Source organism: Varanus komodoensis, unplaced genomic scaffold (genome assembly GCF_004798865.1).
Source record: "Varanus komodoensis strain SLA01 unplaced genomic scaffold, ASM479886v1 scaffold35, whole genome shotgun sequence".
In the NCBI taxonomy this organism is placed as follows: Eukaryota; Metazoa; Chordata; class Lepidosauria; order Squamata; family Varanidae; genus Varanus; species Varanus komodoensis.
This window is the reverse complement of record NW_025335856.1, coordinates 5,499,794-5,526,791: the sequence shown is the minus strand read 5'-3', so window position 1 is coordinate 5,526,791 and position 26,998 is coordinate 5,499,794. Positions and strand designations below refer to the sequence as shown.

Here is a 26,998-nt window from a genome sequence, read left to right as displayed (position 1 = left end):
TGTGAAAGGACAAATCCAGCAGCTGGGATGCACAGGGAGGCAAGGGAGAGACAGGTGAGAGAGAAGCAAGGTAAAAAGAAGGAGACAGTACCTGAAACAAATCCTAATGGGAGCAGGGAAGAGAAAAGATGGAGGAGGCGAAGGTTAGAAGCACACCAGAGTTGAGAGAGGGGGAAATTGCAGGGCGGATTATTCTAAGGGACGCAGAGCACACAGGTTGGGGAGAGAGACTGCAGAAGGTGCAGAGGTGAGGGTGAGAGGAGAAAGAGGAAAACGCCCAAGACCCACGATGCAGGAGTGTGGCCGGAGGGGCGCTGGTGATGTGAATAGTTCTCACTGGGCCAAGTATCCAAAAAAAAAGAAAAAGGGCAAACTCCAATCAAAGGAAAGGTTCAAAGTAAGTACATGTTTCTAGTCCTCATGGCAGAGCCTTGAAAATGCATTAGGACTTCCTGGGAAACAACAAAGATTGACCCACAAAAAGGGGGGGGCATCCTGCCACAGGGAGACACCACCACATCGTATGCTGGCTATCGACGGGCCGTAGGACACTGCCTCTGTGGATGGACCTTGCAGTAAAGGTGGGCTGTCCTAATTTCCACACGCTGTCCAGCCCAGTCCCTAACCAGACACGAAAAAAATAGCAAGCCATCTGCTTCCAAAAACAAAAATGCCAGTATTAGGCAATAGCAGCATGGCATGTGCATTAAGATGATAGAGCGAATCAACAGACTCTCTTCCGTGGGCAGGGTCTAGCTTTTTCCCAGCCACTGGGCTTCGAAGGCTGGATGTGTGGACACAGAACCGGGTCTTGGAGGGCAGTGCTCTGGGACCATTTGCGCCACGAGGGGGCACTGTCTGAGTCAGCCGCTTGGATACAAATCACAGCAGAAACAAACCAAGCTCATTGCCTGTATAGGACATCACCCTATTGATCTTCCATCTAGATTCAGATTCTTGCAAGGAAGGAGTGGGCAGACGTCAATTTTCCTACTAAATGATAGGCTATCCGGATAAGCATTCCAGATTTAAATTCAAGTCGTGCTCTGCAAAATGTCAAGTCACTCTGAAACCCAGTTGAGCTCAAAGGAATTACTAAAGGGCAGAAATTCTGCCTAAATCAGCACTGAACAAGCCTTTTTTCTTACATACCAGTGAATAGAACATTTTTGACATTTCAACATTAAAAAGCAAATTGGATTCCATCAAAGCTCCTAGGAGGGATGGGGCTGAATTCAGGCTTGGCTGTGTGTGTGTGTATGTGTGTATCTGAGTGCGCATGCTTGCACACACATATGTTCGTGTGTGCACATGCGATGGGAGTGCTTTTCCTTTACACAGTGCAACAGATTTTTAACTCTTGCCTTCCAACTGACCCAAACATTCCCAGTGTTAATCAAACAGGAAAGGGCCCTGACAGAGCAAATCATGAGAAAAAAACCACTAAGCCCAGGTTAAAATGTTTGGCATTCCACAGCATGTGGTTTTTTGTTTTGTTTTGTTTTTGTTTTGTTTTGTTTTTTTGGCATCTGTGGAGGGAGTGGATCAGCAGTGATCCAATAACAATTCTCTGCAAAAAATCAACATTTCTCCTCCTCTGTTTCCCAAGCATGAGCTTCGTTTCCACAAATTCAAGTATCCCAAGGCAGTCCAGTTCACTCAGTGCGACATCACCCTTCCCACCCCCACATTTTGCCCTTCCCCTGCCTGGAGTAGCAGCTGTGCCCTGCCTCACATCTACTGTGGCCAAATGACTTCCTGGGATTCCAAGAAAGGCAGACCACCAGGGCACAAGGCATTTGGACTGGATGCCAAGGGAAGGGAACAGGCGCGGACAGCACAAACCCTGGGCAAGGATTCCAAGCACAACATGTCGCAGGAGAGAATTGCAGCTGTGCAGGTGTGTCCATGCATGAAAACAATCCAAGCACTGGGATGGGCCTTCAAAATCCTTTCTCGTTTAGGGAGAACAAGGTGGGATAAAAGAGAGAGGAAGGACAACCATTGCGGATCGAAGAGGGGAGTAACGAGGCAATACAAGCCAAGAAACAACTTACACACAACTGATAACAAGCAGCAATTTTGAGACACTCTGCTGGTGGAAGCCAGTGGGACTTTCCTCAGGGATGTGCCGTGTCTGAGTGGAACCTGGAAGGAAGCATTGGTTGGACACTGGAGAAGGTCCTTTCCCCTGAACACCCCCAAACTCATTCTGCCTGGAGCCTTGTTCTGGGAAGCAGACACTTGAGACATTCTTTAGACCTCCACGAACTCTTAGCACCCTTACAAAAGGATTTCATGTGCAGTTAGCTACAGCTACGTGGAAGCAGCTTCCGCCACACAGCCAAGCAGACAGAATTAGCCATGCAAAATAGCCAAGACGCCTCCTGAGAAGAAGCACAATTAATTGGCAGTTACTTGGCACGAGCACTAACTGATCTTCTGGGTCAGCCAGAGTGTCTGTACAGAAACAGCAGCCCAGGAAACCCATTTTCCCCTGCAATGGAACCACCTGTCCTGCCGTCGCCTAACAAACCAGCACCCAAGGGACCCGAGCCGCCATCCGCCCTGCAAAGCTCACGGCTGCCACGCCACGCTCCTTACCTGTCACACGCTTTATCCGACCTACAACCTCCTCGTCGGTGGGAGTGGTAACGGGGCTCAGCACTTCCTCCAGGTGTGGCCCCCTCAAGTGCGTGTGGGGCCGTTTTCTCCGGCGCACGGCGGATTGCTTGCTTGCCTTCTCTTTGGGGGATTGTCTGTGAAGCTCCGCCAGGTACGTGCTCTCCGTTTTGGTCAGCTCACTCTCTGTGAGGGAAACATGGAGGGGCACCTCTGTGATGGAAGCAAGAGGCTGCTTTCTTCCCAAGCCAAAGGCATTTCTCGTCTGAGGCCATGGCACCATCCCAGGGGAGGCCGCTCTCAAGTTCTGCCCTCTGCTCTCAGGACATGGTCAGTGTCAGCAGCTTCCCTGGGACTCACAAGGGACCCAAACAATTCCCTGTTGCAATATGTCCACATACACACACACACACAAAGGGCTTTTTGCACTAGTACACAGGGCTGAATTATTTCCTTGGTCTCTCCTAAAAACTCCATTGATTTGGTCCAATGGTTGCACTCAAGGAATCCTGCCATGTGGTATGAAAAGAAATGGCCAGATAGCCAGGTCCATTGGTTTCTACAAGGCTTCACTCACCTAAATGGCGAAAATAATCATCTAGGCCACTCCAGAAGTTCTTCTCAATGAATGATTTCACCAGCCCCCATGGCTGTTTTCTGTATCGTAGTTCTGTAGAAACCCTGGAAAGTAGAATTATCATGTTGGAAGGGACCTCCGAGTTCACCTGATCCAAATTAATGCCAGATCTAGAATGCATTTACAGATGACTGCCCAGGTTTCCGTTTAAATATCTGCACCGAAGAACTATGACTAAGCTGCCTATTCCACTGCTGAAGATGATGTGTCTTTAGGAGGCTTTGCAACACATTTAGCTGAAGCCTGTTTCCTTATCATTCCAACCACTGGTTTTAGTCTGGAGCAACAGAGAACAAAGTTGCTGACAGATCAAATCCTTAAATGCATCTATCATGTCTTCCACTGGCCTTCTCTTTCCAGGCTAAATGTACTCAGCATTTTTAACTGTTCCTCAATGGATCAGATTTCCAGATGCTTCCATGTTATGGTCACCCGCCCCTGGAAATACTTCAGTTCCTCAATATCCTTCCCAAACAATGGCTCTCAGAACTGCTCCACATGTACCGAAACTAACACTGAATAAAGGAGAATCATTATTTCTCATTGTGACTTAAGACTGCATTGGGGCTTTTTATTTTTTGCACCAAGAATCTTGTTCTAAGACACTTAGATCCTTTTCACATGTACTGCTGCCAGACGAAATCTGTCCTGCCCTGTGATTGTGCTTACATATTGTATCTAAACGCAGGACTGTATCAGAACTGCATTTCACCTGGATGGTTTTGGCCCCATGCTCCAGTTTGTCAAGACCATTTTGAACCTTGATCCAGTGTTCAGTGACATTCGCCAGCACTCCTGGCTTTGTGTGGTCTTCATGTTGGATAAGCATCTCCTTGATGGCCTCATCCAAGTCCTCCATAAAAGTGTGGAGTGGCACATGGCCAAGGACAGAACCATCAGACAGACGTCCACTCCAGTGTACAGCCCTGGGAACCCTAACACTGGCAGTTTTCAAAACCAAATTGCTGTGTTTGTGTTTGCAATCAGTAGCTGCCAGGTTGTGAAACTTGGTCCTCTTGGGAAACTGCAGGTCACAAGCAACAATGGCCAAGGTCAGGAAGAAGAAGGCACGTTCTTTATCCCCTACACACACACACAGACACAAAGATCTTGCACAGTCACATGATCTCCTCCTACTTGCACTGGACTGGGTTAGAAGAAGCTGAGCCTAACTAGCCTCTGAGAAGCGCATTTCCAAGCTTTGCAATTCAAACATTGCCAGCACCTGTACACGAAAGACCATGAAACGGATGCTGCATTCCCTGGTAAGAGGGCAGAACTGCAGCCCACCTGAGTCGGCATTTGTTCCTGGCCACACGCGTCAATGTGTAGCGATTGATCGTGTAGAAATAATCGTGGTAGGGAACGTCATGAGTTAGCACCTCTGCATCTATCACGTAGCACTCGCTCTCTTGGCTCGCTTTGTACATTGTCTGGCGAGGGCAAAGAGAAGCAGTATGAGTGGACGGAGGATGGTCTACCAGGAATTAATTCGAGAAGAACAGGCCCATGCCGGGCTTCAGGGGTCTGCAGCAGGACTCCTACCTGAGTTTCAGTGACAGTGGCAGTTTTGGGGGCCAGAGGGTTGGTGAGGGTGATGGTGTAGAGGATAACTCTGCTTTGGTTCCCTGTTTCTTCCTTCTTCCAGGGATGAAAGACAACCTCTGTGAAGAGAATGAAGGAAAAAGCCGCTTGGTGGGAACGCTGCATTGGCAGACAGAAAAAGACGGGTACAGAACACTTATTCTTTAGTATATATCCCATGCTGTGCTTTTTAACTTACCCATGCTCATTTTCCTCTGATACTGCTATTCCCCAGTTAAAAACATAAAGCCAAGGCTGAAGAACAGTGATTTATCCAAGGCCTCATTAAGAGCGCCAGTCTTTCAGCTCCAGAGATTGCACCACAACAAGACAGGAGTCAGAAAATTTCCCACAGTGCCAGAAGTTGTCCTCCACCTCAGGTACCTGAGCAGCATGTTCAGGAAAATCTACTGCTTATTTTTTATCCTTCCAAGCACTGAAGTCTCTCTCCTACATCTTCCACTAGCAGAATTTTGCCAAAAACAAACTTTGGGAGGATAAAACTTTTCCCTCTGATAAGAGAGACACTGTACAGTCTGTAGCTTGCCTAAATCGAATTTTACAGAGAATTTGGGACAGGGACAAGGGCACCCCTGAGACTGCACTGATATGTTTTCAGAAACTTAACAAGAATTTTGATGAGACTGACAAGATTCTCATAAGGGTTGGCATAGCCTGGGAGGATTTTAATAAGCTTGGTGAAGTTTCTCGGGAGAACTGTACTTCTCCAGAGAATCTACAGGTTGCAGGCACAAAGAAGAGGCTGAAGATGCCTGATGAGTCTCCTTTCTCAACCAAAAAAGTTGGGAAGGTCACTTGGTAACAACCCCCTATGCTGATCTGAGCTTCCTGAAGGAAGAAAACCATGAAGAGAAGAAACCAGATTTAGTGTGCAGTGGGAGCGGGTTGGAGGAATTGTTCATTTTAGCTTTTCCACCAGCAAGCACATTTCTCAGATCGTGATCGTCTGATGCTTTCATAAATGTGGAACAAGCCAAAGGAGAAAGAGCTCATTGTGGCTTCGGCTGAGGTCCGCAAGTACAATATGAATTCCGGAAGGTCGCTTTCCCCTCCTTTCTGACCCAAAGCATGGGAAAGGCAGACGCTGTGAGGGCTGAGAAAATTCCTTGCAGAAAGTAGTTGGCTCCTTTCACAGAGCCATACATTCTGAGAGGCCCCGGGTAGAATGCCATGGGATTTTTACACTTGGAATTAAGAACTGGAGTAGAAGACATGACCGTAGATAAACCTCTGAGCAAAATAAAACAGCTGGGATGCGAGCCTACACAACTTCCAGAGTCCCAGACTTACCAGAGAACCGCCGTTGCTCCATGAAGTCCCTCAGGAACTGAGAGTCTGTGAAGAGCAGGTCGTATAACTTATCCACGCTGAAGTTGAACACCTCGTTCATGTACTGCCGTCCATTCAGGTCATCATAAAAAGCCTGAACTTCCCCTGCAGAAAGCACAGGCGGAGAGAGGAGTCGGCATGTGGAGTCAGGCCAAAGGCCTATCCAGTCCTATTCTGCTCACACTGCGACTGATCAGCCGCTCACAGGAAATCCACAAGAAGGACAGGAGGGAACTCATAACCAAGAGCCGTCATGATGAGTAGCCACTGAACACTAATATTGCAGTCTTTCATCAGTCTTGACATAATAGTGCTCAGGGACCTGTTTATTAAATGCAGAAACATTACGCTGGCAAAGACCATTCCAAGGATTAATCCGTGCATCTATTTACTGCATGCTGTTTTCAGCATTTCTAAGCCACCCAGAGAAGCTTTGGGTCATGGGGCAGTATAGAAGTGGGATGAAACAAACAAACAAACATGAGAAAGCCCCAACAGAGATTTCCAATCCAGCTCATGGTTTCAACCTAGAACAATCAGCCAATTCTGTTGTCGGCTTTTCATGATCATCCCTGTGAGCTCTTCAGAAAATGTTAAAATACTAAGTATCAGAATGTCAGCAATTCAGGATGACGCGATGCATTTGAACTGCTGGCTTTAAAATGAGAGTGCTTCCTGAATAACCAAAAGACTTGTGTGCATCCTTACACTGGCATCAGTCATACAGCAGTAGGAATTATGCCTTGCATGACTCTTTTCGAAATCAATGGGGCTTGCCCAAGAAAGGGTCCTGATGCGTGTTGCTCAGTGTCTGTAATCACACCCCTAATTATGCTATAGGGCCAGTGTAATCCAGCCAGAAACTAGCCATCCATAAGTTTTAATGTGTCTCAGCTGGAGAAAAATTAAAAATAAAGAAGCTTCAAATGCTCGATATGCCATGGAGTATCAAATGGTAGAAAAACCATGAACTTTGAGCTTGGAAGTCCCGGTCCTTCTGAAACCACATGCATGGTACTGTACATAGGAGGAGCCCAAAAGGGACAATCAACCCCACCACAACACCTGGGGATACCAGCCATGCACCTTCGTCGTGAGTTTCCGAGGAGTCGCTGAGTTCAGTCGGAATGTCCTCATTGTCATTGAAGTCCAGGGAAGGGGAAGTCACGGGCGCAATTATCTCTATCTTGTCTCCAATGAGCTTTGCAATTGCCAGTTCCTTCTCTGTGAGGGTGTCCACAACTTCCTCTTCCTCAGGAACGATCCCTTCATACTGGAAAAGTGTAAGAAACACACTCACATCACCATTACTACAAGGTGGATGCCACTGATAGTTAACCTTTTTTGAAGTTCTGAGGAGCTTGAGTGAATGCATTTCCCATTTTTTGGTCAGTGTAAAGGAAAGAGCTGTGCATATTTTATGTGTGATGGGCAGTACCATCTATTCTGGCTACCTGTAGCCCTCTGTACTCAGGAGACCACAGAGCATCAAGGACACAGAGGTGAAGGCCCCTTGTACACCTTGCAGGTCTTAGCAGTTGATTTTGTCTGCCTCAGTCTTGGTCCAGATGCACAAGGAGGGGCTGAGGCCCCACCAGGATACACAGCACTGTGGGGAAACCTCACTCCCCCTCCCCATCTCTGGGAACACCCACGATCCACCAGCTCTGAGGGTGGTCTTCTAACCTTACAGCTGCAAACTGGGCTGAGAAGGGGCACTCCAAGGGTGGAAGGAAGGCACTCCCAGATCAGAGTCCTAGCTGCAACCTCGGAGTGTGCTCCAAGGTTGCAGCCTGGACACCAACCCCTCCTACGTCCAGGTAGGCAAAGTCGAACAGCCATAGGATCACTCTCCAGGAGTCATCTGCAATCTGCAAGGTTCTGGGCTAAGGTGTGACCTCTAAAAGCCCGGAAGCAAATGCAACTCTTGCTGATGTTGACTTACATTTTAGAGGGTGACCACACAGAGACACCCAGCAAAGAATGTACAGTTGTTTAAACAAAATGATATGCATATATCAAAAACAAAGCAAAGAACCCCCCACACCACTATAAACCAATTTCTATCCACAAAGAAAACCAGCCACAGTTTTCAAAAAGAAAAACACCATTCATGGTTGCTATTTAGAAGACAGCTGCGGATTTCCACCACTTCAAATACTTAAAATTGTAACCCTGCTTCCTTCAGGGCAAGGAAATTAAATTTTGCACTCAGTTTGTAATATTTGGAGCTAAAAGGTCAGATTTCCACAATCCATAAATATTGTTGCACTTTGATTTGCAGAGCCAGTCTTTGTTGTTGTTCTTATTACTTGTTATTGCCTGTTTTTATGATCTGTTTTCAGCTGTTATAGACTTTTTTCCTGAGTTCCTGATATTTTTATTGCATTTTTATCATCTGTTTTTATGGACTGTGCAAACCGCTGAGAAATCTTTGGCTGAGGGGTGGTATAGAAATAAAATAAATGAATATGGTTAAGTAACTGTCACCCCCTTATCACTTATGAGTGAATCAGATTAGATATGTGAAGGAGGTGGGAGAGAAATTCCTACCGGGACTGGAGCTTCGTTACTTCCTGTCGGGGTCAACGTGCTGCTGTTGGTGACATTTTTCTTGGGGAGCTGAGGGCTTGGTTCAGGTTTGACCTCCATGCTGCTTTTTGAGGAGCTGTCGTTCACTTCGTTTTCTTCCACTGGGATCTCTTCGCAGTAGCTGAAAGATCAAAGAGAGTCCAGATGCATCTGGTCAGGTCTCCCCATCCACCCACAAATCAAACACAGGAAAATGAAACCACTTGAACAAATGAATGGTTTGTAGGATAGCTTCTGTGTTGGGAAATCTCTCTCTCTCACTCTCTGACCATACCCATCTGCTATCCTAAACTGCCATTTTGGAAGATTTACAAACTGGTTATCATACATGCACATGCAGCGAGATTGGTCCCAGATAACTGGAATGTTTGTCCAATAGTGGATGATTTTGACTGAGGACCAAAGCATGGAGGCCATCAAGGGCTGAGATATGAAAGGTGCAGGATGTTCATCTAGCAGAATCTTTTTCTTTTCTATCACTGGGAGACATTTTTGTTGAAGGATTGGAGCACAAAATGGAGATCACATCTTATCTATAAGTGCTGGGATGAGGACTTGCTGAAATACTGCACGGATACTCCCCAAAAGGTCAACCACACGATGCACAAAGATGCCACTGGCTAGATCATCCACGATGATGCTCACCATTCCTTTTTCTTATTTTCCCATTGCTAGGATGTGTGGTGCAACCTATTTATTTCTGGCAGAATCCACACACACATACATCATAAAGTCTTCTGAAAAGGAGCTGATGATGGTGCAGAAGCCTTTCCGAAACACTAGAAAGGGGCAACCAGTGCAGCCTGTCCTTCTGCTAAGTTACCACCACTGCTGCCAAATTGTGGAGGTGATAACCACCTGCCCTGCATTTTCAGAATGTACAGGCGACCCACAAGTGTTTTGGGGGCGGTGCTGAATTGCCAACCACATTCGTCTGTGAGGATTTCGGTGGCATGTGGGAGGACAAGGGGAAGGTCAGGAAATGGCCCTGGACCTTCTGAAGTTGCGTGCTCCTGCGCTAGAAGGAAGCAGTGGACCAAACACTGGTTGTTCCTGGACCAAACCAACTCTACGGACTGCCACTACACAGCACGTTACATGGAAACTATGTACAGCAGCCTTCCCCACCCTCGTGCCTTCTGGACATGCTTGGACTGCAACACCCAGAATTCCCAGTCAAAGTCCCTGCTGGGTGGGAATTCTGGGAGTTGTGGTCCAAAAGCCTCTGAAGGCCACCAGGTTGGGGAAGGCTGGTGTACATCATCACATGCCCCAAAGGATTACCCTGTGCTGTGCTGTGCTGTGCAAGCCAGAACTACTGGTTTGGGCCATCTCCCTTGCCAGATCCCTAACCCCGGCCCACTGGAGTGCCTAAGACAGACCTGGCATTTGACTCTTGTTCACTGAAGCCAATGCATGAAATCTTCACACTGGGCTGGGAGCAACGCAGCTTACCCCATGGTGTTAAAATCCTCGTCAGGGGGCACGTAGTCCTCGTCGTCGCTCGTCAGCCCTAGCTCATTACCGTAACACTGATGTACGAAGTGCCACAGCTCCTTTGGACAAAGAGGCTGGAGGGAGGAGGAGAGTGAATCAGTGCTTCCGGTAGGGGTGACATGGTGAAAATTAAGCACGCAGATGAGCCTGGATTAAGATTCCAAACTTCTGTCCTGCTTTATTCCTCACAATTCAACAACCAGGGAAAAGCCTGCCATGTTAGCCATGAGATTAGTCCTAAAATCTCATGCATACACTGGTATTTGGGAAAACCATGCAAGCCTCTGATTTTGCCACAGTCCCTTGGGTTCGGAAGCCACAGGCAGAATCTTGCAGAATTCCCATGTCAATCAATGCAAACTGGGAAAGCATTCCAAGCATCCCTGTGACTGGAGTTGTTGTTTTGTTAAAACCTGTAGGTCACCAGTAATGCCTCAGAAAAAAGTAAACTGTAAAGTACCACCATCAGTAGCTACACCTATGCAGAGAGGTATTTCCAAGAGGCCTTAGACTGAGTACAAGCTTTACTGCAGAGGGTAGGCCTCTCAAAAATCGGCCTATGAGAAGGTCAACTATGTTGCTAGCCTTAAAGGATGAAGACAGTGTTTTGTTTCACTGACTGCTTGCTGCCTTGTCCACTTGCTGCTGAAGGATCCACACCCATATCAGAAGCAGGCAACTGTATACCCACGTAAGGAAGGCCTCATATCCCCATACCTTTTCAAGGAGTGCGTTCTGCCACAGCCTGAACATCATCATGTATGTCCTGTCACGGGCGCCAAAGGAAGTGAAAAAGTGCTGTGGAAAGGAGAGAGTTAGGGAGGCTGCGTAAGAGCCAAGAAACAGAGGTTGTGCTTTTATGAGACAATTACATGGGAATGGAGAAGCTTGCTCATAGGCAAGGCAAGGGGGAGCGATGCATTGCCTGTGCATCTTCAACTAAGTAAGCTACTTCTATAGCTTCTCTTTACCACCTTGTCTGGTCTGCACTCTTGAATTTATTTTTCCACAGCGAGGGCTGCCGCTAGGTGAGCTGTATGGTAACGGTAAACTATTTGCACCAAGTGGTCACCCTATTAATATGCTGGAAGCCACCCAGAGAGACTCCCTGTTCCACAGACCATCTGTTTGCAATAATTCTCATTCATGTATTCAGCTGCATGAGTAGTTAAGGCAGGGTAGATCTATCCAGCAGGCACTCTCGGGCAACCGATGCAGCCTTGTTTATTTCAGACGTTTTAATACTGTCTCAGGATGGTTTGGCAGTAGGACAGGGCAACACGGCGATCACAGTCTTGGGACTCCAGAGATCCAGCTTCTGCCTGCCACTTGGCCAGCAAGCACACTGGGTGACTTAGGGTCAGCTACTGGCTCTCAACCTAACCTACCTCACAGGGTTGTGGAGAGAATACAATAGAGGAGAGGAGAGTCGCTTGTGAGGCACTGAATGCCTCATGAGAAGAAAAGAGTGGGACATAAATGTACTGTGATGAAGATAATATTGTTATCTACAAAAGTCTGCAAACCAGTGGCAACAACGGGACAAGAAATACACATATAAGCAGCACACCATGGGGAGTTCAAGCCACTTCGGGCTCTCTTAAAAGACACTGCTGCCATTCCCTGGCCTGGCTGACGTCCTTGACCAGCCTCACTGGCTTCCTTTCTGTAGCCATTGCATGGGCTCAGAGGAATCGCAAGCAGTGTTGGATGATGCTTGGTTCCAGTTCTACCCATCCCAGCAACAGGTTCCTGTTCTGCTCTTAGCAAACGGGTCAAGAACTCTGGCACCTACCTTTTCAGTGTCAGTGCAAACTTGGATAGCATTAGGAATGAGCCTTGCAGTTTTTTCCTTGGTCATGGAGCAGATGTCCTTCAAACGGACTGTCAACTATCCCAACAATTAAACAAAACAAAAACAGCAAAGGGGATAAAAGGCCATATTAATGAACAAAGTGCAGCGCTTCCAGGATGGTCCCAAAACCATCCCAAAAGCGCAGAGCATTTTCCTGCCCGGTTAAGCGATCTTCATTCTGCCCTGGAGGAGGTGGCGCACTTGCAAAAGAATCAGATTTGTACTTTGGAGGTTCCCTTGGATCAGTGTGGTCACTAGTGGCACAGGGGGACTCGGTGGCACAGAGAACTTTGCAAGAGCTGAGGCTGATAGAATTGTGTCATTATCTGGACAGAGAGTCCAGCTCCAATCATCCATGCTCTGATAACCTCTCACCTGCATTATTGCAAGGTGATACACCTTTGCAAAATGATCCAGGAACTTCAGCCAGTGCAAAATAGAACTGAGACTGTTAACAGGGATGGAACAAGCCTGTCAGAGAAGCTCACCTGGCCCTGGCCCATTTTCTCTCTTTGGTCCCAGGTAAAGACATTTTTACTTTCCTGGGTATTTTATTTCTTCAGCTCGTGTTTTACACCTGGTACTTTGTTTCAAATCATTGCACTGTTCCAAGGTTCTATTAGTTTATTACTTTTATCTTTCATGCTGTTCTTTTAATTTTTACATATTCTCACTGCATTTTATCTTATTGTATTTTATGTACTGAGAGCCACCCAGAGAGCCTCAGCTATTGGGTGGCACAGAAATGTTAAGACAAAACACAGAGAAGTCACTCACAAGCGTTTCCCAGCGGAAAATGTTGCTGTAGAAACATATCCAGTTTTCAGAGAGGTAGAGTCGGCCCTGCAGAAGAATGTCTCTTTGAAGTGCACAGGAGTAATCTGTGGAAAGAAAATCACCATTGACAATAAACATTTATTATCAGCCTAAAAACAGCTGGGTGAGGCACACGGTATGGAATACAGACAGCCATGCCAACCGCCTCCCAGTCTAAGCAGTGAAAGCACCTGGACAAAATTTGGTGGCAGAAGCTGAAATTAAGTTTTGAGGGACTTCTTAAAACCACCAAAAGGTCCTTGGCAGTATTCTGTTCTGTTTTATTACTATTTTTGATGCAGGATAGAATTTACGGGGTGATCCCGAAGACAACCAGGACAAAGGAGAGCCTCAGGAACCCTGCCAGGAACAGACTCCCAAAAAAGGGCTCAGCACAAACAAAAGACGCACAGCCGGGTTCAGCTTTTGCCAAAACAAAACAGAAAGCAAAGCTTGTGGTGTTCTCTCCTTATTAGACTTTCTAGGTAGCTCATGATGACAAAGCTATTGTGACCGCTGCCTCTGAAATCCATTCTAGTTTGTTGGATAAGAGTCTAATTTAGAAAAATTAAACAAGAAAAGGGACGCAATCCTGATGGCTGGTGTTGCAAGAAATGATCAAATACATTCATTTTTCCACAGATTTGTACAACTAAATTTGTGGGCAATAGAATAATAATACTGACACCAACTTAAAAGCTAACGAATTAGGATAAACTTTGTCATGAAGTCAAACCAGACCCAATGCAGAACTGTTGCCCAATATATGCCAATGAAAGAAAGAAATCCAGGCAAATGAGAGCCGGTGTGGTGGTTAGGAGCATGGGCCTGGGACTCAGGCGATCTGGGTTCGAGTCCCCGCTCAGCCATGGAGCCCACTGGGTGACTTTGGGCCAGTCACAAACTCTCAGCCCAACCTACCTCACAGGGTTGTTGTGGGGATAAGATGGAGGAGGAGATGTAAGCTGCCTTGAGCCCTTTGTAGGAAAAGGGCAAGATATAAATCGCAATATGACTGAATGAAAGAATGACGTGGTTAGCACAAAGTGCAATCCTTTCCCAAGAAGGTGTTGTGCGTACCTTTCTAAGGGAAACAGGAAGCAGGTTTCTTGCCCCTGCCAAGAATGAGATTTTCTCCATCCTGACCTGGGAAGGCTGATTTTTATGACACTTGACTCACACGGGCTGGGCAGGAGCTAATACTGAAGGAGGTCTTACCAACTATGAGGCGTTCCGTGTCAGGAAGTTGCTTAAAGAGTTTCCTAAAGTCTTCATTCCGCTGCTTGTAGGTTGGACTCAGCACCTGAAAACAGAGGAAGGTTCCTTAGAAAGATGGGGGGATGATGACGAAGGTCAGAGAAGCAGCCAGAAATCTAAGCTACAGGGGGAATATGTTCTTAATCTAACAAGGCATGGGGAAGCAGTCCACATAATCTCACTACAAATGCTGCAAAAGCAGAAGCAGATGAGGGGAATGGACTCAGTAAGCACTGGTGGCTGGGTGAAGACAGGCAGGAAAAACAGGAGCAAGTCTACTGCGAAAACAGAAGGGTTACTCCATTCCATCGTGACCTCAGCAAGACCCAGCTGTAGAATCTGCTGAAGTCTCCCATACATTTTACCAAACAAACCTACCTTTTGCAAACATTCAACGAAAACAAAGGTCTAGTTTCATGGCACGTATATGGACCACAGTGTTTTGGAGTGTGGGGGGTTAATTTTGGGCAAGGGCTAAGACGAGGGTATAGGACAAGGAAAGAGAAGAGATGGGCAAATGGACGTTGGAAACTCCCCACACTTTATTTTGCATTATCCAACTCTTTGGTCTCTTGTTGATTTATATCAACCCTGGGAGCAATGTTGGTTGTGATGGATTCTCAAGTAGTAGAACGAAGTGGTGGTAGGTGGAAAAAGATCCATACCTCAAAGCAGTCCCACTAGACCTCTAGTACCTACTAGAGGCGAACCATTCTCTTATTCTGAGGATTCTCCACCAACATGCAAGCTATTTAGCAACCCAAATATAGCAGGGTGAGCACACACCTCTGCACTGGTAAGCTAAAGGGGCTCTCACAACCTTAGGGGCAACTCAAGGGGGCACAACTGAAGCTGAAGTCTTCCAACATGATGTTCTCCGCTAACAAATATCCATCCATTCAAACCATTTTTGCGGGAATTGGTAACACAAGCCAGGTCAGGTCCATCCAGAAAGATGGTGAACAGATTGACTGGTGCAGGCTACACCATTAAAAACTTGCAGGATGGTATGATATGTCCTCGGACCATTTTTCCAGCAGTAGCTCAGGTGTCTTCAGACACAAATGTCTGCCATGCATCTCAAAGCAGCCAGTGCTTGGCCGTGCTGTTCTAACTGCCTCTCGCAGGCTTTATTGTTGGGAATGATGTACAGAAGACTCTGGTCCTGAGCATCATTGCTGAGCATAACAGATTTGCAAGCAACAGGGAAACAGTTAAGGATTCGTATACAGCATGACTCTGCCATGACACTATAAACCTGCCTTCCCCACCTGGTGCCCAGGTTGCGGCAGGCTGCTTGTGGTGCTGAGAAGTGAGGAGCGTCACTTGTGGCTGGAATAGGAGCAATTATTGGTGCATCTCTTTGTTTTGATAAAGCTGGGTAAGAATCCCTCAGAAGTACACATTTCAGCCAGACAGAACATACCATGCTTTGCAAAAACAAAAACAATTTTTAAAAAAAAAATCTCAGCCCAAATAAAGTCAGTCACATGAACACATGCCAGCAACGTCCACTCCTCAAAGCACTGTTCTTGCAAGCATCCAACCACAAGAATTTCTTCTTTTAAGATCCCATTAAGGACAGCTCTGTTCCTCATAACCAGCCCCCAACCTGTGTGCGCACGCGCGCGCGCACACACACACACACACACACACACACAGAGTTTAGGTGGCAATACAACCTAGCCAGGTATAAAAGGCCAAAAACAGACCATCACTTGATGAAAGATGTCAAAAGACCAATAATGTGCTTTCAATTCCTCCTGCTAACCTCGAAAGAAATTTAGATGCTGAGAAACTTAGTGAAGGGAAAGCAAATTAGATGGAGAACTCTGGACTCATTTTTTCCCTCCCTCACAAAAAATAATCAAGAGGGCTGAAGCAACAGGACCTTTTTGTGTTCAGTTTGACTGGACAGAGACAGAGCAGATGTAGGAGAGAAAGGGGTGGTCGTACGGAATCCTGAACCTTTCTCTGTGCCAGCATTTCCTTTGGACAAGATGGCATGAATGAAGAGAGAAAACTATGTTGAGCCAGGGCTTCTGCATGTCACTAAAACCTAAGCAAGAGGTGGAGGAAAAGTAGCACAAGAACATTTCTAGGACGCACTGCCTTGGCAGACACTCACAGCTGGAATATCTTCCCCTCCTGGGCTCCCATAACCGTCAGATAAATCATGCAACACTTCCAGGTATCCCAATAACACTTTGTCTTCCAGATCCAGGAGAAGATTCAGAACTGCTGCACATTCCGATAGCACATCCATGCTATGATATCAACGTCACCCACTTGCCACCGTCCTTCCTCTGTTGCTGGTGGTACATGGGCTTCGGAAGCAAATACGCTTTCCGTTTGGGACAGTCACCAGAATTACCAACCGAAGTGGATACCAGCTTAAAAAGGCAGAAAGCTCCCCGCTCACATATAGCTCTGGAGATCCAAAGAGGCAGCAAGGGGACACAGAATGATCTGCCCCCAGAGACAGTCTTGGAGAAACTCTTCCATTCCAGGGAGTTTGTGACCGAGGTACCGTAGCTTTGCAGAAGGCCCGTCCGCTGCAAGAATCCCAGCAATGATGCTCACAGCACAGTCAGGCACAGACAGAACCTTCACAACCCGTAATGCAATTGCACTGCAACTTCTAGATGCCCAGATCGTAACAGGCAGCAACAAGCGAGGCTCCCACGGGGCAGCAGGCTAGCAGTCTCACAGATGCCAGGTTTCAATGGCCAGTCCTCTGCTGCTTCTCACACCCTGTTGACATCTCTGGAGCAGAAGAATTCGGTCCACCTCCAACTGTTGCCAGCCTCCCTCCAGGGCGAACACGGCTCTACAATGCTGAGCTCGGTCCAGCGGCTGCCCTGGGCTTCCCTCACTCTGCCTCTCCTTTCAGCAGCAGCTCTGTTTAGTTTTCCTTGTGGAAGGAGTGGGTGGGGAAAAGACCCAAATGACTTGCACATGCTTCAAGTTTCACTCTCTGGGTGACTCTGTTGGCCAATGCCCTGCAGTAACCCAGCCTCACCCCTCCCTTCTAGCAAATATTTCTTGTAATGCAAACTTTGTCTTGGGGGTGGGGGGGGGAAGAAAGAGAAGCGAGAGGCCAATCTGTGCAAGCACGGAGATGATGAAACCCCAAACCGCGGTTTGTCAGTGACCATCTTGCAGCAACGAGCTTTCTTAGGGGGAATATTCAAAACCAGAGTTCTTTGCTTTTCTTCCCCAATTTCCACTGTTGGAAAAGAACTTCAGGGGGCGTGCACAATTTTTGTGCATAGCTCCCAATCCTCCTCTATTCCAACATCATATTATCATAATTTGCAGAAGCAGTTAGTAAATATGAGCAAGCGTAACTGAAGGCTCCACAATAGGATGGGGCTTATAATTTGGATCAGGAGCATAACAGTGTGAGCCACAAACTTGCATGATGTGTGCTCAAGAGCAAAGCAGAAAAGATGCCAGGTTTGTGGATAATGTTCAGGTATACAACTGAACTTGTGCAAGCCCAGAAAATACCCGTTTGGAGGACTGTACGAAACTACTAGCTCTATTAACACTCAAAAGGAGAAACTAATTGATTTGGAAAGGTACCTACCAGCAAGAGTTTTCAACATGGGTGGAAAGGTCTCTCAGAATAGCCTGAGCTAGCTTGCAAAACCTGCAGCGAGCAAGGTGCACACCTGAAAGGGAATTGGTGGGTACAGACAGGTGCCCAGTGGGTGCCCAGTGGGAAATGGACACCAGTATGGAGAGCCATATAAAGGCAAGTGATGGACAAGAACTGATCGGGGGCTACAGAAGACTGAAGGCTTTAATATGAGGCTGAAACACTAGTCTCGGTCAATTCTCCCTTATCCCAGTTCTGAGATAATGGCCAGACTAAAGAAGAATGGAGATATTCCAGCTTTCATTGTTCAACCGCTATCTAGGAATGGTCGCTATAATGTGGGGTCATCTTTGAAGACTTTCTCAAACTGTGGTTAGCTTAAAATATAGCAGTGAGGCTGATCACAGGAACCAGATGGCATGACCATCTCTTCCCAACCCTGAAAGAATGTGACTGGCTTTGGTTCCATTCCTGAGGATAATTTAAGGGGCTGCTGGTCACTTTTAAGGCTGACTTTCCAGATACCTGCAGAGATAGCTGCTCCTAGATCAACCTGGTCATGCATTAAGGTCATCTTTAAGAGGTCTCTTCCAGGCTGTCTGCTGAGGTCAGGTGGATGGAACCACAGATGCAGTCATCTCAACGAGGGCTTCCTGTTCCTGGAATTCCCTCCTAAATAAAGGCTGCCTGTTGCCAACATTAGACCTTTGGTACCAGGCTATGATATTTACATCCCCTGTTTTATCTTATTTTATTTACGTCTGTTCACAAACTTTTTTGGGGGAGGGGACTAAACTACCTTGAAAGCTTCGGTAATGGGTCCTATACACTAAATACCTGATTTAAAGGAATCTTGTAAGGAAGTTCACAAAACTAAACTGCCAAAGGCAGACAAGACAAATACATTCCTTGCCTTCAGTTGCCAATGAGGAAGTGAAATGGAAGCAAAGGGGATCTCTTTAACATTAAAAGTTAACAGATGCAAAGTTGAAATTCATTGATTTGGATTAATATTCTTAGATGAGTTAACTCAATATTAGCTCTGTACAGTCTCCTTCAAATAGCAGGATTATCATGCACCAGTTTATAAAAGTACACTTAGCACGCAAACACACACACACACACAGACTGAGATTCCACTCTTCCTGCTTGCTTAGCTGAGCCAACATATATTCTGCTGAACGTGACAAGTTCACTTCATCCTTGTTCACCAGGCTACACTTAACTGAAACCAAGTTTTGTACCAACTAATATTAATAACAGTGCGACATTTCTTTCTAATTTGATTTGCAAAAGTCCGCTGTATTAAGCAAGGCTGACATCCTTTGAAGTCAGAAAAAGAGGAGTGTCTTGCGTGAGTTCGAATATATGTGACATAAGAAGGGGAAAGCCACCACCACCCAGTGCAAGGGCGCTTAGATGGCCATCTGATCCCTCTGAAAGTATGGGTGGGGTGGGGGACACACACCTGGGCTGGAGCATGTGGGATGCGCTTGCAGATTCCCAGGTCCAGCATGTCTACTCAATATCGCAAACATTTTGGGATGCAATAACCTCACTCCCCTTTTTTCTAAATAGAACAGCAGCTCCAGGAAAGGGAAATGCAGATCAAATTCCCAATCCTTCCTTTCCCTGTGTCAGAATCAAACAGCCCCTTTTCTCTCTGTGGAAACTCATGATACAAATTGCTCCAAACAGCACCTTAAGCCAGTGCCTAACCCCACATGTGGCTGCAGACATGTGGCAATTATGCCCTCTGGGGATGCAGAGCACCGGTGAGCAAAATGCAGCATGCCTGTGATCCCAGGGAGGGCAAGTCCCTTTTGAGATGCGGCAGCAGCCATGTGAAGTGCCTGGATGGAACAGAGAGCTTCTGCGGGCAGCATCAGGTTTACATTGACCTTAAGCTCCAGGTCGACACCTCTGGCAAAGGACTGAGCTTTCTGCACTAACGTTTAGGAGTCCCTCTCCTTTCTGGCAGCGGATGATGAGAACGCCTTTCAGATACGGATCAGGAAGACCTTTCCTATCTCCCTGCACAGCCACCTGCAGTCTCTGAAGGAAGTGAAAACAGGGCAGTCTGCAGACAAGTGGCGGCAGAATGGTAAACATTAACTCTAGGGCAAACATCAGGAGCTGGGACAGGGTGCCACCAGAAGAGGGTGAGTGGGGAGCGAGGAGCAGGGGTGGATCTCATTGAGTCAGGCTTTCTGATGGCTTGTGAAGATGGCTGGCTAAAGGCAGAGCAGGGGAAATGGGGGGCTCTGAACCTGCAGCAGGGCACCGGCGGGTTCTCGCAAGGTCCTAGCCACACAAGGTGAGCCGAGGAAGGAGACACACGTGTTCAGATGCAGTTTGTGACACGAGACACATGGACAGGGTGGCCGTGCCAACCACAAAGCAGGAAGAAAGTGCCGAGATCGACTGCGCAGATACATACCCGGAGATATGTACCTACTTACCGTACTGATACAAAGCTGCCTAGAACATTTCAGAACACGGGGCTCTGCTTCCTCTGAATCAGACCACGGGCCTATCTAGCCTAGCATGGCCAGTACCGTCCAGCAGCCGCTCTGCAAGGATGCCGGCAGAGGCTTTTCCCGCTTGGATGTGTAGCTTTCTGTGGGCAAAAGATGTGCCTTAACACTCAGCTACAGCCGCCCAGCAGAGCTTGCTGTCTGGAGGGCTTGCCACAACACACGGCCATTCAAGAGTGGCTCCGTTCGCACCACTCGGGAGCAATGCCACTCGTCTCCCAGGACTTATTCCTTGGAGACTGGGCAGAAGCACGACGACAAGAGGTGCAGGCACTCCTCCCAATGAGCATCCCCCAAAGCGAGGTGCCTGGCCAGCGGCAGTGCACCCTTCCTGGGAGGGGGCTCGGCCACAGCAGAGGGGCACTTGGAATTTGGCAAGAGGAGGCCAGACAGGCGCATGCACATCCATGGTCCTTGCGGGGCAAGGAGGAAAGCCAGAGGTGAGGCGTCCCTCGGCCCTACGCAAATAGTCTTTCCGGGGTGTTTGGCAGAGAGGCTGTAGAACCGAGCCAATATCGTGCCAGCAGCAGGAGGAAGAAGAGGCACTCTGAGCAAGATTGGCTTGCCCGGAGCTGCCTACTCAGAGGCAGGCTCCAGAGGTGGCCCATCTGGGGTTGCTCGGCCTGGGGGGCCCTCCACCCCCCGGAACAAGGGCCCCAAGGGTCTCTGCTGCACCTGATCCCCCTGGACAAGCTGGCCTTTGGCTCGCGGGTGCTTGACTTCCTACTGCCTCTTCAATCAATCTTTCTGCCTGGTTCTGTTCCGTTTTCCTTTCAATCTGGTGCCCTCCTTTCCCCAGTCCATACTTCCCCTTTTATAAACAGGGGCGCCCTTGGAAGAAGCGCCCTTTGCAGACTTTGGAGCATGCAAGCCAGCACATGCAGGTGTACGCATGTGCGTGCTCATGCCACCTGTGGGCCTGAGCCCCAGATCCTTTCGGTCCCCCCTACACTTAGTTCAGCATCTGTGACCACAGGAAGATGTGACCGAGTGATCTCCTCTCCTCTGGCCACATGCTGACAAACCAGTTTTCTGAGTTGATAACAACAAACAGGAGTGGAGAAGCCAGGTGCTTTTCACAAGCGCATTTCAAACAGTCCAATTATAAACCGTTTTACCATTGGCCTAAACTCAGAGGTCGCTAGATCTCCTGCAAAGGTGCTCATGGGCGGCTTAAGCAACCCTTTTGTTACGGCCTACTTTAGACCAGTGCTTTGCACGCTCTCCTAAATGAGGACCCTTTGCAACATGAATGTGGGCTGAGGTTCCACAGGATGGCGGCTCCGAGCATGTCAGAACATGCACTTTGCCATCTCAGGGGTCCCGGGCATCTCCAAGGAGTGATGAAACGGACCCCCTTCTGAAACCTTGGCCAGTACCAGGCAGCTTGTATGTGAGCTCGGAATCTCTGGCTCAGATCTCACTGCCTGTGCAATGTTTGCTAGGTAGCCTGTAGACTAGCCAGCCTCCTCCCATGCGGAGGCAGTAGTGCAGAGCAGCAAATACCTGACAGAGTATATGGAGTCACACGCAGGCAGTGCCTTGCAGATGTGTGTCCCCAACAATGGCCAACGATTACGGAGTGGGTACGTATTGCACTGGAGCAAGCATTTACTGCGACCCTTTAAAAGGCATTACGACAGCAAAGCCGGGGCCGCCTCTTCTGAAAGAGATGGTACCAGAAGCTGCAGGCTGAAATCCCTGTCGTGCTCAGCAGAGCGACGCGGCCTCGTGAGCACTTTTGTGCTACAACAGGGAACATTCCCGTGTTTGTTATCCTTCACAAAGCCCCTTCCCTGCATTCGGTCCCCATAAAGGTATTTCTATTGCCAAAGGCAGGTGCCTGGTGTTATATAGAAGGTGGGGGGAGGTTGCGGGGAGAGGCTGAAATCCGTTATCCAATGCTTGCTGCAAGGGCTTTGTGAAGTATAAGAGCTGCTAGGCTACCTCTGGGCAGGGGGAGAAGCAGAAGGATGCCGCCAACTCATCACCGCCAAATCCTTATAAGCCACAATGATCACTCCTTTCAGCCACTCTTGAACTGGCCATTCAGGGAGGATGTGGGGGGAGCTAATGCGAAGGCTTCAAGGCAGGTTCTGCATGACTCTCCATGACCCAGATCGGTGGGTCAGCCCACTTTTCCCAGCCGGCAGCCCAATTCCCAGCGGGAATCAGCAATGGCTTTCCCAACCTGTGCTTTGTTCAATGTGCCATGTCGCCATCTGAGGGCTGCCAGCTTGCTCATTCTCCCACCCTCCTCATCAATAGCCAATAACAGTGGGACAGATTCTGAACCTCAGCACTCCATGGAGGAGCGTCTATAGAGTTGGGAAGGCACTTCCCCAAGTGAGGAAAAGCTGCTCCGTTGCATGCCGTCCACATGCAAATCAACGCATGCTCAGAAACACTTGCAAAGCTGAAGCTGCCAATGCTTGCGCTTGCTCTCTCTCAGCTGGAGGCACATGCAGGGCTTAATCTCACCACAGATCTCACCACCAAAGGGAAGCATGGAAAGGCATGACCACTGCACACTGGAAAGCCCCGGGGTAAGGAAGGACAAGTGCAACCGGTCAGGGTAGGGTAACGTCAGCACAGGATGCTGGGCAGAAACAAGCACACACACAAAACCCAGTAAAACCTGCAGAAATAGGGCCGGACTATCCCTGACATAGATGGCAGCTGCATAGCAAGGAGGAATCTGAGGTGCCTTGGGAATTGCTCGCACACATTTTGAGGTGCAATTGGAGTCTGGGCACAATGGTTTGCAGTAAAAGAGACGCACAGTCTCCAGCAGAGAAAGGCCCGTCCGTCTCTATTTATGCTCTTTCTCAAACATGTTGCAATGTTTGGCCCCAGAAGTAGAACAGGGCGGACTGGTTACTGCTGAGACAGCAGGAGATTGCCAAAACTTCTGCTTTATAGAAGCATCATTTTACAGACACCTCATAGTTCAGTGGTGGCATAGCCCTGTTTCTGCATCACTGTTTTCACCTGGTGAAAGTGTCTAGAAGAGCTAGGGCAAAATAACTCAGAAGTACACAGCCAGTGCTTACTCTCCGGATGTGTTGTCTTTCATGCTGAAAATACATGGAGAAGAAACAAAAAAGGGAGAAATAAAACAACAAGGACACATCAACAGTAATGCACATGCAAGGACACACCAGCCACAAAAACAAATTGCCATGCTGAAGAGAGTCACGGGCAAGGAATGCCAATTTCTGCCTTGGCCATCCAGCTCTTAGGGCTGCAAACTTGTCCAGAATGCTCAAGCATCCGGCTTTCCTTGGGCTGTCTGGCCACATTTATTCACATAGCCAGTTCCAGCATTGCATTTCATCCCAAGGGAATGCTTTTGGAATGTCCATGAAGAAACACATGTGCGAAACACGAACGCCTAACCAGCCTGCCCTTCTTCAAGAAAGAACGGCAAGACAGATTTTGCATTCTTCCTCGTGGATCTTGATAAACGCTTCTTCCTGAATAATCTCAGGCAGAAGCAATATTGCAATATTTTCATCACATCCCATCCATCCATAATCTGGGTCTAGATCTTTAGGCTCAAACATTCTGCTGACATCACAGTGAGAGCTGCAGTCCTTATACGAGAACAAGCTCTGCACACTTGGACCGTGTACGAGCTACTTTTCTCCTGGAGAAAGCAGTGAGTACGGAGGTAGAGGATATTGTGAACACAGTGCCAGCCCATTGGAGGAGGAATCTATACAGAAGCATTGAGAGAGAGGGTCTCCTTCTGCATGCCTGTCCACACAGGTCTAAGAATGCACCTGGTGGTGCCGATACACACACGGAGCAGACTGCATAGAAAGCCAGCCCATGGCTACACTCGAGCAGGAGAGGGGCATGGCTACATACAGCAGGTACTTCCCTGCTATTGGGTCAGAGGAGGAGGCAGAGCAAGGCTGGGGGTCAGACTAGATGACCTGGGAGACCCCTTCTGACCCTCTCGGTTTCTATTCATTTTATTTATTTAGGAGGCTTCTATGCCACCCCATTCGGCAAAGCCTCGGAGCAGCTCGCAATAATAAATAAATAAGCACAATAGAAAAACAATATAATTTGAGTTGACCTGGCCAAAAATAAATAAATAAATAAATAAATAAATAAATAATATTAACCATTAAAATAACGTTTGAATAAAAAGGTCTTCGCCTGGCGCCAAAAAACAAATAACGACGGTGCCAGGCGGAGCAGCATGCAAGCTAACTGACCCATGGGAGCTGTTGTGCTGGGTGCCCATAGATGCCTTGCTTGCTGTTGTGTGAACCGAGGCAGAAGGACGTGCAGCCCATGGCTTGCTTTACAGTGGTTCATGGGTCACCTAACTTTCAAACAACCCCTACCACCTTGGCTGGTGGGCAGATGTGGCCGAGGGGGCGGTTCAGAAACAAGGAATTCTGTGGATCTGATATCTTTCTTGGCATCCAGGAAAGTACAGAACAGAGCTAAGCAAACAGAACTGGGAACATTAAAGGTAGAGGGAAACTAGAAGGCTTTCCCAGTAGAAGAAAAGAAAAAAGAAAAATGTCTGGTCTAGAACAGTGGGGGCGAACCCATGGCAGGCCTGCCGCAGCAGGCACACAGAGCCCTCTCGGTCGGCAGGCGAACCAAGCTGCCCCAGCATCGCCCCACCAGCCGAGCAACGGATAGCAGCGCACACAGGGGCCATGCGCATGCTCGGGAAGGAGCAGCGGTGCCAGGCGATGATGTCAGGAGCCACGACTCCTTGGCCGCAACTCGTCTGAGCCTTCGCATGGCCGGTCAGTGCGCTGCCAAGGTTATATATATATTTGCTTGGACTGCCGCTGTGAGGTGTTTTTTCTCAACTGATACCTCAGTTTTCAGGTTTTATTGTAGTGTTGGCACTTCGCAATAAGGAAGTGGGTTTTGGGTTGCAGTTTGGGAGCTCGGTCTCTAAAAGGTTCGCCATCACTGGCCTAGAACCTCAAAAGGAAAGGAAAAGAGTACGGCCAACATAATTAGTCAGCCATGTGTGCACAGGAAGGGCTTGCAAGCTCCTCGTGGCAGGCAGGAAGACTCTGCCTCGCATAGGGTTGCTCCAGCCTTCCCCAGCCTGTTGCTCTTTGTATGTTTTGGACTAAAATCCCCAGCATTCCTGACCACTGGGCATGCTGGCTGGGGCTGATAGGAGCTGAAGTTCAAAACATGTGCAGGCACTAGACTGGGGAAGATGGATTACTCCACAATCCGGGAAGGAGGAAACACACAAAGCAAACAATCCTATTTGGATTCTCTTATCTCAGTTTCATACCCTGAGGGGTGTGTAGAAGACTTTTGCCCATACACTCAGTCCCTTCCCTTCGCTGGTCCCTTCACAGTGCGAGGAACCATACCAGTTAGCCTCTGATCCCATTTCGCCAGCACTGGAAGCAGTGGTTACCAGCTTCAGCTCCCATCATCCCCCACTATTGGTCTTGCTGGCTAGGGCTAATGGGAGTTGTAGGCCAAAACACACCCAGAGTGCCAAATGTTGCCTATGCCATTTTCCCAGAAAGGAGAGTTCTTTTGCACCCTGAACAAAGCAGACCCCTTTTAACTCTGCCCCCCACCCCCATGGACCCGGGCAAGATGAAATCCGTCCTTTCCTAGGTCCTATGATAGTCCCAGGGCAAGTTCTAGAGGATCTGGAGGAATCTGTCTTTCATGCAGGAGAAAGTGAAAGACAATACTGTTTGGGTTTTCCACTGTGTTTTGGAGTACTGGATGTTTTTGTTTGCAAATTAAGTTTTCTTTGCAATATGCATCTTCTTATGTTGGCCATCATGAGCCGTTCATTTGTTCTCCGTGAAAGGCCAGACAAAAATATAAGAAAGGAAGGGAACAGGGAGGTCCTTGACTGAATGGGTAGCTTTGCAGCCTGCTTTAATAATGCTTCTTTTAAGGAGTCGATACCTTGCTGGCTCTGAGACCCACCTCGCCCCACATCGCCCTTGCCCCACGGAACTGCAAGATCTTGTTCCATGCAGCACCCACCCTCCTTCCATGCATCAAGGAATAAAGGAAACTGAAATACTTACATTGTACCAACTCTGGCTCTTCTGTAAGGACAAAAACAAAAAAAAATGCATCGGTTAGTAGAGGGGTTTGATGCTAAGCAAAGAATGAAAATCAGCCATCTTTATTTCTCTAAATGTTATTGCACAAGTGGGAAATTATCACTTAAACCAGACATTTGAGGTGGAGAGTGGGGAGGTCAGAGACAACATGGAATTGGAAGGGTTCCACACTTCATGTGTTTATCCCAAGATGGCCAAAATGTAACCACCCGCGATCACAAGCAGCCATTTTGCTTGAAGAATATGCCTTCCACACACAGGAGCAAAAAGAGCATCGTCAGTCATATGCATGTGTCACTTCCAACGGAGAAATGCCAGGCCGTGATGGGCAGGCAGGAGCCATGCTGGGCTTTTGCACCAGAGTCGCAGCTGTGGCATGGCAGAGACATGAGAGAGACCAAGAGGCCTAAATAAGGCATTTCGAAGCAAGAAGGCCAGGCCTCCATTGCAATCTGGATGCTCATCCAGGTCTGTGGTGCAAACCTGGGCAGTGTGCTACATTTTGTTTCTCCATGGGCAGAACAAACCGATGGCGGGTTCTTTCTTAAGAGG

General features: G+C 47.9%; 1 protein-coding gene across 7 annotated transcripts in view; it reads right to left on the bottom strand.

Moving 5' to 3' along the window:
- The window catches only part of GRAMD1B (GRAM domain containing 1B), a 167,484-nt gene that overhangs the window by 10,544 nt on the left and 129,942 nt on the right, over positions 1-26,998 (bottom strand). For 5 of the 7 annotated variants that reach the window (XM_044439525.1, XM_044439526.1, XM_044439529.1 and 2 more), the window contains 15 exons: positions 26,408-26,428; positions 23,405-23,428; positions 14,172-14,256; positions 12,915-13,018; positions 12,078-12,173; positions 11,000-11,080; positions 10,241-10,356; positions 8,747-8,906; positions 7,280-7,466; positions 6,155-6,298; positions 4,805-4,923; positions 4,550-4,692; positions 3,200-3,303; positions 2,605-2,808; positions 2,058-2,148 (listed from right to left, as the gene is read on the bottom strand). In XM_044439525.1, coding sequence (XP_044295460.1) covers positions 2,058-2,148; positions 2,605-2,808; positions 3,200-3,303; positions 4,550-4,692; positions 4,805-4,923; positions 6,155-6,298; positions 7,280-7,466; positions 8,747-8,906; positions 10,241-10,356; positions 11,000-11,080; positions 12,078-12,173; positions 12,915-13,018; positions 14,172-14,256; positions 23,405-23,428; positions 26,408-26,428 — 1,679 coding nt within the window. The remainder of the gene's footprint in view (positions 1-2,057; positions 2,149-2,604; positions 2,809-3,199; positions 3,304-4,549; positions 4,693-4,804; positions 4,924-6,154; positions 6,299-7,279; positions 7,467-8,746; positions 8,907-10,240; positions 10,357-10,999; positions 11,081-12,077; positions 12,174-12,914; positions 13,019-14,171; positions 14,257-23,404; positions 23,429-26,407; positions 26,429-26,998) is intronic. The other 2 variants (XM_044439527.1, XM_044439528.1) reach the window with 1 other exon arrangement.